A 14,534-nucleotide genomic window follows, 5' to 3' on the forward strand; every position below is an offset into this window, starting at 1 on the left:
AAAATAGTGTTCTGCATCATTATTATGTGCTTGTACACAAGATATGAAGAGTAGAGTGGGTGGCATACAGTCAAGTAAGGACATATCATAAATTGTGTTGATGACACGAATTAGTTTCGTGATTATAACTGTAAATTTGCAATAAGAAAAAGATTTTGCAGCAAATTTTGCAATTTCTACTGTAGTTTCCAGCAGATTTGGAATGACGACTTTTGTGAGAATGTAAGTATAACTTCATAAATTTTCTACATTTTGAAGGCAATAATGTAAGTAAAACTTCAACATTATTGCCTTCAAAATGTAGGAAATTTATCGTCGAAACACTCAGTAAGACATCAAATTAATCATAACTGTACTCAATACTCATTCGTTTGATTGTAAAACTTTTTTTTTAATGTAAAAATTCACTTCATGACACAGTCGTTGTCATGCATTTTGCTTTGATCGAGTGTCGTTGGAGGACTAGGGAAGGGCCTTCGCGATGCGGCGAACAAAATTGCAAGAGCAAAACCTGCTCAGTCTGCGTAAATCAAATCGCGATACAGCTAGGGAAGCAAAGGGCTAATACAGCCTTTACAAGAGTTATCTGCTTACAACAAGCACATCGATCTATTTTGCAACTGCACTCATTCTGTTGTTTGTCTCAAAGACTGTTCAGTTTCTCAAACTAACAAAATGTGGCTTGCGGCATCATATCAGTTTTATATCGATATCCATGAGCGGTGAAATGAGATTCTGCTCTGATAGATCAAGATGACGCGTAAATGCAGGAAGCATTTTCTTCAGTATTTTTGTAATTGTCGACTACTGAATCAAAAGAGAGCGATGAAACGGAAATTCGGGCTCACGTCACGATATCCAAGAATTAGACCACAGGGCTGGTCAGTGCCTGTAACGGGGTTACACGTACTTTGGTATGAAAGAGTGGGTCACATAATATGGTGTGACCTTACAAAGTTGTGGATTACACAAGTTGGTGTATTCACACAATGGTGTGGCTACATCGAAACAAGACCCCACCACGTGGCAGGACTGCCAGTACTTATGCATAATAATTCAGTTTTATTATTTAATCAGGAGAGCCTATGGTTTGAGATATAGGCGACTCTGCCGCAAATAAAACAATTAAATACAGATTTCAATTTTGAGCGGAAGAGCGCTTTTGCCTTGGTTAAGGTTTTAGGTAAGCGGATTGCGATCCGCTGCTGTAACGGGGTTACACGTACCCTTGATGAAAGTGTGGGTCACACAAGATGGTGTGACCAAACAAATGAGTGGATTACAACAGTTGTGTAATCACACATTGGTGTGGCTACACCGTAACAAGAAGCCTCTATGTGGCAGGACTGCCAGTAGTTATGCACATTAATTGGGTTTTACTACTGAATAAGGATAACCTAAGATTTACAAATTGACGGCTCTGCCGCAAATAAATCAAACAAATACAGTTTTTAATTTTGAACCGAAGATTGTTTTTGCCTTGGTTAAGGTTTTAAGTTGGAGGTAGCAGATTGCGATCCACTACACTCATACTATTCACGATTTGCCAGTTGCCATTCACCATTGGTAACCAGAAATTCAGTGCCGAGTGAGGAAGTCGTACTCTCATACTCAAAGTGTGTCGAACGGATAAAAGCGCTAGACTTCACACTAAAATCTTGGATGGGCTATTGAAGTATGGCTCAATGTATGAAGTCAGGTCAAAATCATGACGCACTCATTGATTGGAAGACAGCATCGAAGTCAGGTCAAAATCATGACGCACTCATTAATTGGAAGACAGCATCGATGGCGAGGTTACCATTCGCCCTCATCAATAACCAGATTATTTGGGCCCACGAGGATAGCCATTCTACTTTTTTTAATCAGTGGACTGTAAGTTCTCTCAATTGCAAACTCATACATAAGAGATAAAGAGCACACTTCCTCTTCCGGTACGTACCGCCCAAAATTGATGATCTAGCCGTATTGCCACTCTTTGCAGACATGCTCTATAGTAAACTCCATAGAATCAGTAAAGTCCCGTCCAGGGCTTAATGGAGGGACTACATGTAAAAATGCTCGAAACTGATCTGTTAGGAGTAACAGCACCGCTCGGTGAGCGTACGACACGGTATTGCTAGATCGGTATCACAGTATTTCGTAGTAACTACACCGAAAGAAATGAGTCGGAAGCTCCTGGGATTTCTGGTTACGTCATTATACGTCTATTGACTTAGCTTTTCAGACGACATCGAACCTAAGTAGAAATCTATCGTCAGATGCATGTCACATCAATCGTTTGCGAGCAGCACTTGAGCATATGTGCTGAAGAAAGCGGTTCGCATAAACGATAGTCCTTGGCACCGAAGAGTGTTTCTATCTGCTGAATTTATCAGAAGCATGGCCCACGGGCAAAGCAAAGTGTGGCTTGGCCAGAATCACTGTCCCAAATATACTAAAGAAGTTTGGCCTGGTCAACTACTTGGCTCAAGTATAGTGCAAATTGCGTCGACATGGACATCATATTGAATGTATACCAGCTGGTGCTGTGAGATGCGACATAAATAACGACCTTGGATGCTGATAAAAAAGCTTTATGTGTTCCACCATTATAATCCATCAAATCCAGACAGGCTATCTAAAAGTGAAATTTATGAAAGTGTAATTGCGTTTAGATTGCGCAAACTAGTAGTGGTAGAGAAGAACTATGCAGTCTATGACAAGGAGTCACTTGGTACAAAATATTTTCTATCAAATTCGAATTTATGAAAGTGTAATTGCGTTTAGATTGCGCAAGCTAGTAGCGGCAGAGAAGAACTATGCAGTCTATGACAAGGTGTCACTTGGTACAAAGTATTTTCTATCAAATTCAGGGTACACTGTTCTACTCTAAACAAATCATTCTTATTTGTGCACAGCGACGTCCTCACCACATCCATAATCAATATTGGCACGATACATTTTATTCGATGTCAAATCAGCAATTTAGGTAAGATATGAACTGGGTCGGCTCAATGTGGTGGCGAATGCGCTTTAACGTTGTCCAGACTATGAACTATCCAAGGTCACGACGGTTGCAGTGGGGCTGCCGTAGATCATTTGCTTACAAGAAGCTTAGCTACGGTTGCCGATCCTACGTTCTAGGCTAGAACCAATACGAGTGTAGCGGATCGCAACCCGCTTTCTCCAAGGGTAACTACATCCTTAACCCAAGGCAAATAAAGTCTTCTGTGATGAATGTAAATTGCATTTCTTTGTTTATTTGTGCAGAGCCACCTATATCTAAATCTATAGGTGTTCGTAAATCAGGAAAACCTAATTAAGTGCGTAACTACTGGCGGTCCAGCCACAAAGTAGTTTCTTGTTAGGGTGTAGCCACACCCTTGTGTGGTCACACCATCTTGTGTGACCCACCCATTCATACCAGGGTACGTACAACCCCTTTACAACAGTGAAGTTGCCCATTGACGAGACGATACATATAGCGTACGGATCAAATGCAATATATGCTGCGTTATTAAGCCTTTGGGAAGCCAAGGGTTTCTGAGCTTAGACGTATCTGGAAGCGTGTTTTGTGCATTTGCATCGTAAATCTTTTTTTTCGGTTGTAAAGATTATTGCTCTGACCCACTTGACGCGCAACTTACGGTGATACGTCTAAACGAGAGCCTCAATTGCAAAATATTTTACGCGCACTCGACACCTTCATGGTGGCCCTTCTTATGGAGACGAGACTTATGATTTAGTGAGCGCTGTCATGCAGAAGCAGTTAAGCACATATGTGTGCATCGGCGAATCTATGAGTGCGCTTAGGCTTCGCTGCATGCATTGACGCCATTGTTCAATACCTCCTGAAAATGGTGGCTGTTCATCAGTATGAAAATTATGGTTGGTCTCTCAAAAGGTGCGTCTGGTAATTTCGACTTCGCGATCTTTGTGGGCCGTCTGAACAGAATGATTTACCTCGTTTCGATCAGCCAGTAAGGCTCAATAGCTGTTCGTCGGCAATATTTTTCCGCCAACATGGCTTAGGGCGAGCATTGTTTTGTATCGAATTCCGCGGTTGTCCACAATTAGTTTTGGCTGATTTCCTAAAAGTGCTTGAGACGCAATTAAACATGGCCATCGCTGACTATTCGCAGACAAATGGTTAGAAGGAACGAGTGGTGGAGGATCACGTGCGGCGGTGCCGATAAAAATTACTAACCCTTATTGTCTGTGCGCGTTAAATGAGGCAGGGCTTGCGTCTACAGGCACAGCCTAATATGTTATGAGCTGTCTTATATTTGCTCCGCCAAAATGTGGCTTCGGTCTTGGTGGGGAGTGCCAATTTTAAATTTGCTCGGTTCGTTCTCTTGAATGGAAGCTTCGTCGAATATGCGTGTATTATATCCTTCAAAGCGCGGTAAACATCTTTTGAAATTATTAAAGTTGCGACTTGATCCCCATAATTTAAAGAAAATTGGCTTTACGGTCGACCACGTCCCATGGCCAACATCTTATACACTTTAGTACTTAATGCGCGCAAGAATTAAAGCCGTAATACCCAATTTTGTTTGTGTCGGGCTTTGAAGTGTTTGTGCTAGCCGTGGCAACAGAAGTGAAGAGTGATGCGTAAAACAAATCAACTTCTATCAGCTATAAACGGTGTGTTTTGGGCCCATGAGTACTTTTAAGACTTACTTCCTTTAATCACGTAGGTATAAATCCTTGCTATACCAGACCCATTGAATTCCAAAGAGGTCTTTTTTAACTTTTTTTGAAACAAATAAATCGCTATATGCAATGCTTAATGCTGTGGTATTGTGCAGACTTCTTCTGTATGATAACACCATCTTCCTCACATGTACCAGTATCTTGGTATGGAATTATTTTTCACATTTACCTCATATGTATCAGTAGTTCTAATATTTGCTCCAAGCCTGAGAAACAATGGTTTCTTAATCACATTTCTGTTACACCGTACTTGGGAGGTCTCCTACCAGCCGTAAAATTTAATAATTGCGTTTAGCTCTTGATAAGACCCCCACAAGTTATGCATCCCACTTATATTGTCTTTCGAAGTTTCGCGCAAAACTCAGCATGCGACAAGCACCCAGGGCACTAAAATATCATCCCCACCAATGTATCGAATGGTTTCTGCCCTTACGACCATTACTCACATCGAAAACTACCAAAACGAGTCCTCATTGATCAATTATCCACTGAAAAAATGACGGCACCGTGACCAAAGGCCTTCGCACCATACTCGGTGAGATAGCCGGGATATTCACTGATATCAACGATCACAGCGACCTAAGAGACTTGAAGATAATTTCAAGCTCGCTCTCTAAGCTGAGCCGTCGTATATATGGTGTAATGTACCTCGAGTGGTAAGGAATCAAATCGCGGCTTGCAAACAAAGAGAAGTTCCGCGACGTGAGATTATTGGGAAATCGCTTCGTCTTCATTAGAATGCGTCGCAACTGGTAGGATAAAAATGCGTGATCGTAGTATGACCTACCTAGAACACAGTTTGCTTTGAGATATCGATGATACCAAGTATTCTGCAGACAGATAGGTTAATCGCGTTTGATTGGAAGCTTTCCTCCACTACATATTCATGTGTGCTCCTTCCCTGCATATTAGTTTGATCATCGTGACTCTCAGCCTTAGCGCCGCAAGCTCGACGCATGGCGCTAAATTGCATCAAGATGAATTTGTTTTTTTCTATTAAATTAAGACGGACTGATATCAGACAATCGAAGCCTACCGGCGGCTTCTCCTGGAGCCACTTTGTGGTGTCAAAAGCTAGCCAACATTCATATTAAATGGGGTAAGACCTGAACAGGCAAGAACTGCATAACTCAGCACTTTATGATCAGTAATATGTCGCGTCAGCACCGAAATAGCTCCGCACAGGTGTTTCTCGTAATTAATCACCTATTGTGGGTGGTCAGCGCAAGAAATGACGTAAAATGTACTTTTTTCATTTTCATCCCCCATTTTGCCATGATGCAAACTACTATCGACTGCTAACCTCAGTACACTAGTCGTAATCTTTCACGCTCTTTCTCGTGAAAACTAATTTCAAATGTCTTGGCTTTAGACCCCTTTTGTATCAAAATCGCTTGTTTCACTGAAAAACGTATGTACTGTGTCCCCCCAGAACCATAAACGAGGTTCGCCGGAACTTTGCTGTCAACCGCAAATGTTAGTCTGAAAAAATAGCTACGTCAGCATCATGACTCGCTGGACTAATCCCTTCAAACAAGCAGTGATGTTGCTGGCCACAGCAAAATATGCTCGGACCATTCACAAACACAACAATCTCAGTATTATTTTACTAGTCGCTTCCGACATGAATTTCAAATTAAAGTTTATGAAGTAAAAAGTCCAAAATTTGCTGCCAACTTTCTACTAATTAGTGTCATCAACACTATTATAATGTATCGTACTTGTTTGTATGCCATCCAATCACCTTTTATATTTTATGTGTTTATACATAAAATATAAAATTCAGTTTTTCATCTTACCATCATGCGCGTCTATTGCCATCTTTTGCTTTGCGATCAAATTGAAAGGAAAACCATATCATGATTCAGATACAAACGAACGTGTTTCTCTTAGCACATCAACACACGAAGCTTACGCACTCTCGAGTACTGCACATAGATATAATGTCGCACTTGTGGATAACGAGGTTCATGTTAATAATAAAGCGAATGAAGAAAGAATATCAAAGCGTGTTATTGCTGATGTGGTGTATATTTTAGAGATAGAAAGACCAACTTTACCAGTTCATGGAATGCATGAGATGCAACATTCGATTCAATTGGAATCAGGTCCTTCTCGCGAACTAGCGCACGTTTATGATGTCCTCAGATTCGAACTATATGATGGTATATTTGCATACAAGCTTGATCTTGAGATTGATGAGTTGCTTAAATCCTGGTTGAGGCACGTTCAATCCTTTTGGAATCTTGAAGACAATCCTTCAGGATTCGATATCAAAGTGGTGCTGAATTTTTTAGTGGAGAAATTGTCAGCACGGACTCATGAGTCACTATCCGAAACGTCAAAATATCAACTTGATCTACACCGACAAGTAGTGAAGCTATTTGATCAACTTCTAGCTGATCTTGAGTTCCAGAGTTTTGCAAGGGATGTATTGCGAGTGATGGTATTGGATTCCACTTACAAGACTTTGGTCTTTGAGAAATGGACACAAAACCTTAATCGTCCAGAAGATATGCTTGATATTTTCGTTGGTACGAAACCTTCACTTTTTTTCAATAGCGTGGCTTAGTTACGCCGACTGGTACTGGACTTTTGCGAAAGATCAAAGTTTTGATCGATACATCAATTTCGTTCGCTCGCTACGCAAATTCAAGACGAACAAAGAGATGGATAGGATGCTTCGATCACGAAAGTTTATTAGTGCTTTTTCGCAAAAAGTCGGTGATGGAGTCTATGTAAGAGCAATACAGTATGCTTGGGAATTTGAAAAGTGGATGAGCACATCGTCACTCACGGTTCACAACTCGAACATAATACAAAAAGAGGTAGAAGCTATTCCATCAATAAACAATGACGAGCTGACGTGGTTATTTCATTATTTCTACACGAAAGATACTCAATTTGACGACCTCAAGCTACTCGAGTTTTGTCGCATTTGATAAACTGGTGAAGCTGTTAATTTCGCTTCAAGATGATTTAGAAGTGAAACAGGTAGCTCAAGATATGCTCATCTCCCTGTTTACTTCTGATTCTGATACCATGTTTGAAGCATTAGTGAAGGCCAAAGTCACCGATTCAGATTACTTGGAATATCTCAGCAAATTAGCTGCTGAGATTGATCAGTCAAAACACCCGATTGATGTAAATTATCACTTTCCAAATACCAATCGATGTTTGAGGAACATATGAACAAGGTGCGAAGTCGAAAGCGTTTCAAAGCTTCTTGAAAGCTTCGACTCAAATGATAAAGCATGGACCGGTACATGGTAAGCATAGACGCAAGATAAAGAATGCTTTCTACTGCCATTTAGTCATAAAAATGTACACATGAACTTATTCCTCGATTAAATTTGTTTATTAAGTCGTTACTGACCTTGAAACTCATTTGTTTGAAGGCTTTCAATTACATCATTTGCACTTGATATTTCCTCGACGTCAGAGCGTAAAGCCAGCTTGGTATATTTAGAATCACTGAGACGATGTGTTTAACACTCCTGATCACATTAAATTTAACGTCTCAGTTCAAGATTCCCCACCAAGTCAACTACAAACTCTATTCATCACTACGAACCCGTACGACACTTGTCCCGACGTGACTCATGCAGCAATCCAATTCTGTAGCCTTATCACAACTAAAACCTATCTCGAAATTGCGAGCAGGTATAGTTTCCCCCCCACGTCTTGTAATTCTTGGTCCGCCAGCTGGTGGCAAAGGAACGCAATGTGAACTTCTAGTGGAATTGTTAGGAGTTGTACATCTCTCAACGGGAAATATTCTACGTCAAGCTATTCAAGACAAAACGACACTTGGTTTAATGGCTCAACAATATCTTGACAATGGTGAATTAGTCCCCGATGATCTCATCACGAACGTTGTTCTCTCTCGTATCGCGGAGTCTGATTGTAAAACACGAGGTTGGCTTCTTGACGGTTTTCCACGAACCGTCGGACAGGCGAATGCATTGCTAACGTTTAAAAATGGCTCAGTAGTACCTGATTGTGTTTTGGAACTAGAAGTACCAGACGAAGAAGTCATTCGACGTATTGCTGGTCGACGAGTTGATTTAATAACAGGAAAAACGTATCACATGGAATTTGATCCTCCTCCAACTGAAATTGTTTCTCGTATGAAACAGCGAAGTGATGATACAGAAGAGAAAATTCGAACACGTTTGATACAATTTCATTCTCATGTTAATGCTGTTCGCTCTACATTTGAATCGTATTGTAATGCTACGATTCATATCATGCGTGCAAGTGGAAATCAAACACCTGCAATTATTGCTCGAACGTTTGCTGACTTTGTATTGCATCATATAGCACAACGTAGTCTTCATCTCATTCGACTGGACATTTCTAAACGTATTCGTCGTCGAGTGGAATCTGGAGAACGTCGAATTCTTTGGACTTCACCACGTAATCCATCGTATCCAAATCGAGCAAATGTTCGAGCATTCTATGCATCACGTTGTATTAGTGAGCAAGATCAACAGATTCAACCTTTACGTCGAACCATGCGAGATTTATTTCGTCGGTTGCGTCTTGTGAGTTAATTCCTTCGTTAGCGTTCTAATATCTTCAAAACAATATAATTGGATCTCAAGATGCGAAAGTTGGATTGTGATATGAGATATCCGTTATGACAGTTGAGCTTATTTCTTAAGCAACTTCTTCGCTACTTCTTGAAGAAAGAAATGTTTCCATAGAATTTACTCTCATAATTCGACACCCATTGTCTTTTTTGATTTTATCAAAATTCGATGTTTTGAGAACTAATAAACAAGTTATTATATATGGGCGATAAAGTATAACCTGGGTACAGACTGAAAACTTCCGTTGCTACGATGAAAAATATGACCTTTAATAATACATATAGTAAAAGAAATGTAGTAATAGTATTAAAATGATATCAGTAAGAATCTTATTGTATGCATGAAAGAATCATTGCCACAGCCAGGCGAGACAGTGTGCTTACCACCCAATCAATCCTTTCATACGTCTTCCGAATATACCAAATAAAGCAGCCTGGTAAATTTGCGACGCGCGGTTTGTGGCAGCCACCACGTCGTAATGTATCATATGAAAGATAACTGCAAAAGATCCGACCTCCGACTTTCTCCGACCTGTTATATTCTCCTAACTCAAGTTATTGCACTCGTTGTGGTAACTTCAGGCAGTCCTCGTAATTAAATTCTGTTCTTTGATAAAGTTTAGCAGCACAAAGTTGTTTTTGACCCTCTTTTGTGGATGTACAGGTCCCGCGCCCATGTTTTCTAGCAAACGAGGCGACTATTTTAGTTTGATTACTAAGATTGACTAAGGGTTCGGGAGTCGGAACGTAACAAAAGAGAGATTGTATACATGTTATAGTAAAGAATATAAAAAATAGTTGTATGGTATTCAGAAAAGAGAACATGATTAAAACAAAAGGCTACTGTTGCGAACGTATACTAAGTTTAAATATAAATGAGAGTATATGTGTTACATTCGTGAAAATATTGAGAACAATCAACTGATCTTGCTTTGCTCATAAGGGTAAAAATTTCTAATATTTCATGATTCTTGACGTCAACGAAAAAGCATATCGCGCAGAAAAACAGCAATAAAAAATCTCTGTGGATACCAAACCTATGCAAACTTTCTATACTGTAAAAACTCACTTCTTTTTGCCCCAGAACCGACAGTATACTTCCATATACTTTCGGTCTGCACGTCGAGACTTTCCAGTAGCGGTGCAACGAAATTTACCGAAAAGTATCACCGATTGGGATGAGTCGCCAGAAGTTTCCGCTGAAAAGCCTGTCTACTCTAACGCAGCTGCATGGAACACACGACCTTTAAGCCGACAAAGTCCGTCGGACACGGCATTAATACATTTGCAAGCTACTCGATATGTCGACATTCAACTCACATCGCCGTTCATTGTCCGAAGTCTACCACTTTGACTATCTTGCCACACGGGCTAACAATACGACGAAAGAATCAAACTATTTGTTATCACCTGAGGAGTGTGAAGACGACCACTACTCGTTTGTTCAAACCGTGCATCACGAAACTGAGTGGCTTAAACATCGTTCAAAGTCCGAGAGCTTCATATGTACAGCACAGGGGGTCGTGTTTAAGTGCCAAAAGTCTCAGTCCAAGATTAAGAGTCTTATGGCATTGGCATCTACTTCGTCTAGCTCTCAAAGCAATGTGTTACTAGCGAAAAAGGCGTTGCGATATCGCAAAGTGCTTGAACGTCAATGCGTTCTGGCCTAAAATCGAGATAGAAGACTACGAGCACTATCAACGAGATATTAAAGGGTATATATGGTGTCCATTGTGTGATAGTTACGCGTAGATTAATAAAAACAGTGTTAGCAATATGTAGTATTTAATAATAACACCCTTATGAATCATATGTGTTTTTAATATGAAAGCTGCAAAAAATATGTATCAAGAAGTTTAAGCTTGAAATATTTGGTAGTAGTCTTATCGTTAAGTTAATGTGAAAATTCAAGTCTTATTTTGTGTTCAAAACATTAAAAATGTAGCTTTCAGAAATAAATACATTCGAGTGTAGAACCTTCAAGAATGAATCTATTTGTATTTGGTTCATATCCACCACATGGAAGCGTGGGTACGTGATAAAGTATCGCTTCTCAACTTGGATGCTTCAGTCTACGTCGACTATGCATTGGGTTTACTACAAGATCAAGACGAGTCGATATCTGAGAGAGTAAACAGCGTAATTTCCGTCTTCATGGGTGCAGCAGACGGTCTTGTACCTCAGCATGTATTGGATGAGATTCTAGACGTTGAGAAGATGACACAAGACGTTGAAAAGCTGCTTCAGCTTAAAGAAGAAGAGATGCAAAAAGCGAGTGAACTTGAATTAGAAGAGAAGACATTGAAGGATTTGCAACTTCGTGAGAAACAACGAGAAGAAGCTGAGGAGGCAGCACGACAAGAGAAGCAGAAAGCAGCTGATCGGTACAAGAATATGACACGGAAAGAGATGATGGCACGTGAGCAACTTGTGAATGAGTATGGTCTTCTAAGTCTTTCCGAGTTTGACGAGGATGGGAACGTAGTGAAGGTGAAGGATAGAGACAAGACCATAGATGACATTGGTCCTTCGAATTCGAATCGACAGAGAGCACAAGAAGCACAGAATTCATTGCGAGAAAAGATGAAAAAAGAACATGAAAAGAAAGTCAAGTATGAGAAAGAACTTTTAGCGAAAGATAAAGCACGCAATGACAAGACGAAAAAGAGAACAATGAAAAAAGAAAAACAACGTGGTTGTGGATAAATAGTGACGAAGAATAGATGAAGAAATTAAATGATGTAATAAAATTCTCTTCATTGAAAAAACGATGACTTTAGTTTGCCTTATTGCGATATCGTAGTGCTTTCTGCGCAAGTAAAGCATTGCTTGAAGAAGTGTCGGCACATGTTGCAAGTGCTTTCAAATTATCAAGTTTTTTCTGGTATTGACAATACTTTGGATCTTCAAACTTGACACCTTGTGCTGTTTGGATCATAAATCTCGAATGTAAGTCCACAAGAAAGTTCGTCGACTTGTAAAAACGTTTCTTGTCATTTCGTTTCGATTCATACCATGGCATTTCATTAATTAATGCAGTAAGAAGATGAAGTTTATAATCTTCAACCAACGATAATCGACGTAAATGACGTCCATGTGTCAAATGCGATGAATCAGTTGAATGCATTCTTTGTATTGGTGTTTAGTACTAAGTGAAAGACGGAGTGACATCTTGACTGTCCTTAGTACATCGTTGAAGGCTTCCAGATAGTACCGCTGAAGTGAAACTGCGTAGACGTTTCCTTAAAGTTATTTTTTAACCATCTTTTGAGTGAACAAAAGCGTTCTACGAATAGATTAAAGTCATAGAATGAGCAACAATGTTAAGAAATGAGTAATAATGCTAAGAAATGAGCAACACATTTAACAACGATTACTTTGACATTCCTCGAGTCTATTTCTTCACTATTACATCATTTCGTTTCCATGCTGTTCTTTGATTCTATGAAGAACATTTAATAGCCAGTACAAATTCCAACGGCTTGCAACACATATGAAAATGTAAAATATCACTTCTACTTGCACTATACAATTGTATACCAAAGTCTTTTGTTATGTGGCTTGGGCTACTAAATCAGTGTGTCCAAAAGTAATGACAACGTCTCAATACTTCTTATTGCTTATCTATTCTTTACCATGCACACTTAAAAACACACCTACATCAATAAGCTCTCTCGTTCCTCGTTTCCCACGTCATGTATTTGACATAATAGTCCTCTACGAACTGCACGTGAACATCCAACATGTTCACATCGTTTTCCACCTCCATGAGCAATACAAAATCCATTTCCACGATCTTTCTTTTCACATTTCTCAAATTGACACTTTCGAATGCCACCATGGACATAACATCGACCTTTACGTTGTTGTCCTCGTGTACAACCTGGAAATTCACATCGTTTTCCACCTCCATGTGCTCGACAGAATCCACCACCTTGAGAGCTTCGATTACATCCACCAGGTCCCGTAAATTGACATCTTGCACCACCTCCATGAGCTTTACAACGACTATTCGATTGAGCTCTTCGCATACAATCTAGTTCCACACATTTTTTTCCTTTGGCTAATTTTCCAAATCCTTTTCCTCTTCCTTTCGTGAGATTCGTAGCTTTTTCTTGAGAGTGAGAACTACATTCCATACGAGAACGTTTTGATGCTTTTGATGGTGTCTCAAGATCCGCCGATACAATTAATTCTTTTAATGAATTACTTGTTAATGATGCAGGTGGAGAAATTGTGAGTGAGAATGATGGTCGATCGAGAGACTCAGTACTTTGTGGCGGAGAATTCGAATTTAACATGGCAAGCCATATTCCTGAAGTTGCGGGTTGAGATTGTACTATTGGATGATACATGTCAACTGATCCTGGACTTGGTTGATGTTGCATGATAGATGATGCCACAGATGCTTGTGCCACTGATTGTTTGATTATTTGTGGCGTACTTGTGTCATGAAATGATGTAGTGTCTTGTCCCCATGCATGTGGTGTTGCCATTGTTGAAAACTGATAATTCTGACAATATAATTGTCCAGTAGTTGGATAATTTGACATTAAAGTCGTATCAAGTCCATACGTTGAGTTGGAAGTAGCTGCACTTGTAGCTAAGGTTTCTTTTGTCATGATTGTATCAGTAGTACGAGGTAACTCCAACGGCTCTAAAAGCAATGCAAGATTGTTTGTAGCCGATTTTCCTTGAGTGTCATGAAAATCTTGTGCATGAAGCATGTGGCCAAACATTTCTTCGTCATTTATTCGTACAAATTGTGGCGTCTCCTCATTTGGTGCTTGAAATGGTAAATTATACGATGAAGATGCAACAATGCCACCACCAAGAAGTGAATTTGGTGGTTGCGGGGGTATGAAATTGCCACTTCCTGGTGGTGTCGGGACAAAGTTACTAAGTGCCTTCACACGACCACAAGTTGGCAACGATGGAAAGAGACTGGACGAGCCCACAACAATTGGTCGCATCTCAGGCGCAAATAGCGATTCGACAAATGCTCCGTCGTCCATGGTATTACCATGCAAAGGTTCTTTGTACGATGGGCTCGTACTGTCGCCTTGAAGTTGCCGTACGTACATAAGAAGTTGAGGTGGAAAAGCCAGTGAAGGGAAAATCCGCACACCTGATTTTTGGCTGGACCTGTTGCGAAGCGTCAAGCTTTCAAGTGGTTACTTTTTTTTTTTTTTTACGAAACAAGAAAAGATGGTGGGAGAGAGTAAAAGAGTTGAGAATGTGG

The 14,534-nt window shown here is 40.0% G+C and overlaps 7 protein-coding genes across 7 annotated transcripts; 4 read left to right on the forward strand and 3 right to left on the reverse strand.

The window, feature by feature from the left end:
• Positions 1 to 6,769: 6,769 nt before the first annotated feature.
• Positions 6,770 to 7,756, forward strand: PHALS_11621 (uncharacterized protein; the record flags this gene model as incomplete). Its single annotated transcript, XM_024727011.1, has 4 exons — positions 6,770 to 7,232; positions 7,303 to 7,526; positions 7,594 to 7,692; positions 7,751 to 7,756. 4 exons carry the CDS (start codon positions 6,770 to 6,772, stop codon positions 7,754 to 7,756), a joined length of 792 nt encoding a protein of 263 aa, XP_024577631.1.
• Positions 7,756 to 8,515, reverse strand: PHALS_14515 (uncharacterized protein). The gene has a single exon (XM_036407475.1). The coding sequence runs from the start codon at positions 8,006 to 8,008 to the stop codon at positions 7,796 to 7,798; it is 213 nt and encodes a 70-aa protein (XP_036263173.1). The 5' UTR covers positions 8,009 to 8,515; the 3' UTR covers positions 7,756 to 7,795.
• Position 8,516: 1 nt separating this feature from the next.
• PHALS_11622 (adenylate) lies at positions 8,517 to 9,254 on the forward strand (the record flags this gene model as incomplete). The annotated part of the gene is made up of 1 exon (XM_024727013.1): positions 8,517 to 9,254. One exon carries the CDS (start codon positions 8,517 to 8,519, stop codon positions 9,252 to 9,254), a length of 738 nt encoding a protein of 245 aa, XP_024577633.1.
• A 1,339-nt stretch (positions 9,255 to 10,593) lies between these two features.
• On the forward strand, positions 10,594 to 10,962 carry PHALS_11623 (uncharacterized protein; the record flags this gene model as incomplete). The annotated part of the gene is made up of 1 exon (XM_024727015.1): positions 10,594 to 10,962. One exon carries the CDS (start codon positions 10,594 to 10,596, stop codon positions 10,960 to 10,962), a length of 369 nt encoding a protein of 122 aa, XP_024577634.1.
• Positions 10,963 to 11,311: 349 nt separating this feature from the next.
• On the forward strand, positions 11,312 to 11,998 carry PHALS_11624 (uncharacterized protein; the record flags this gene model as incomplete). The annotated part of the gene is made up of 1 exon (XM_024727016.1): positions 11,312 to 11,998. One exon carries the CDS (start codon positions 11,312 to 11,314, stop codon positions 11,996 to 11,998), a length of 687 nt encoding a protein of 228 aa, XP_024577635.1.
• A 70-nt stretch (positions 11,999 to 12,068) lies between these two features.
• On the reverse strand, positions 12,069 to 12,419 carry PHALS_11625 (uncharacterized protein; the record flags this gene model as incomplete). The annotated part of the gene is made up of 1 exon (XM_024727017.1): positions 12,069 to 12,419. The coding sequence occupies one exon, from the start codon at positions 12,417 to 12,419 to the stop codon at positions 12,069 to 12,071; it is 351 nt and encodes a 116-aa protein (XP_024577636.1).
• A 529-nt stretch (positions 12,420 to 12,948) lies between these two features.
• PHALS_11626 (uncharacterized protein) lies at positions 12,949 to 14,376 on the reverse strand (the record flags this gene model as incomplete). The annotated part of the gene is made up of 1 exon (XM_024727018.1): positions 12,949 to 14,376. The coding sequence occupies one exon, from the start codon at positions 14,374 to 14,376 to the stop codon at positions 12,949 to 12,951; it is 1,428 nt and encodes a 475-aa protein (XP_024577637.1).
• Between the last annotated feature and the right edge of the window lie 158 nt (positions 14,377 to 14,534).

Source organism: Plasmopara halstedii (genome assembly GCF_900000015.1).
Source record: "Plasmopara halstedii genome assembly, contig: Scaffold_555, whole genome shotgun sequence".
Taxonomy (NCBI): domain Eukaryota; phylum Oomycota; class Peronosporomycetes; order Peronosporales; family Peronosporaceae; genus Plasmopara; species Plasmopara halstedii.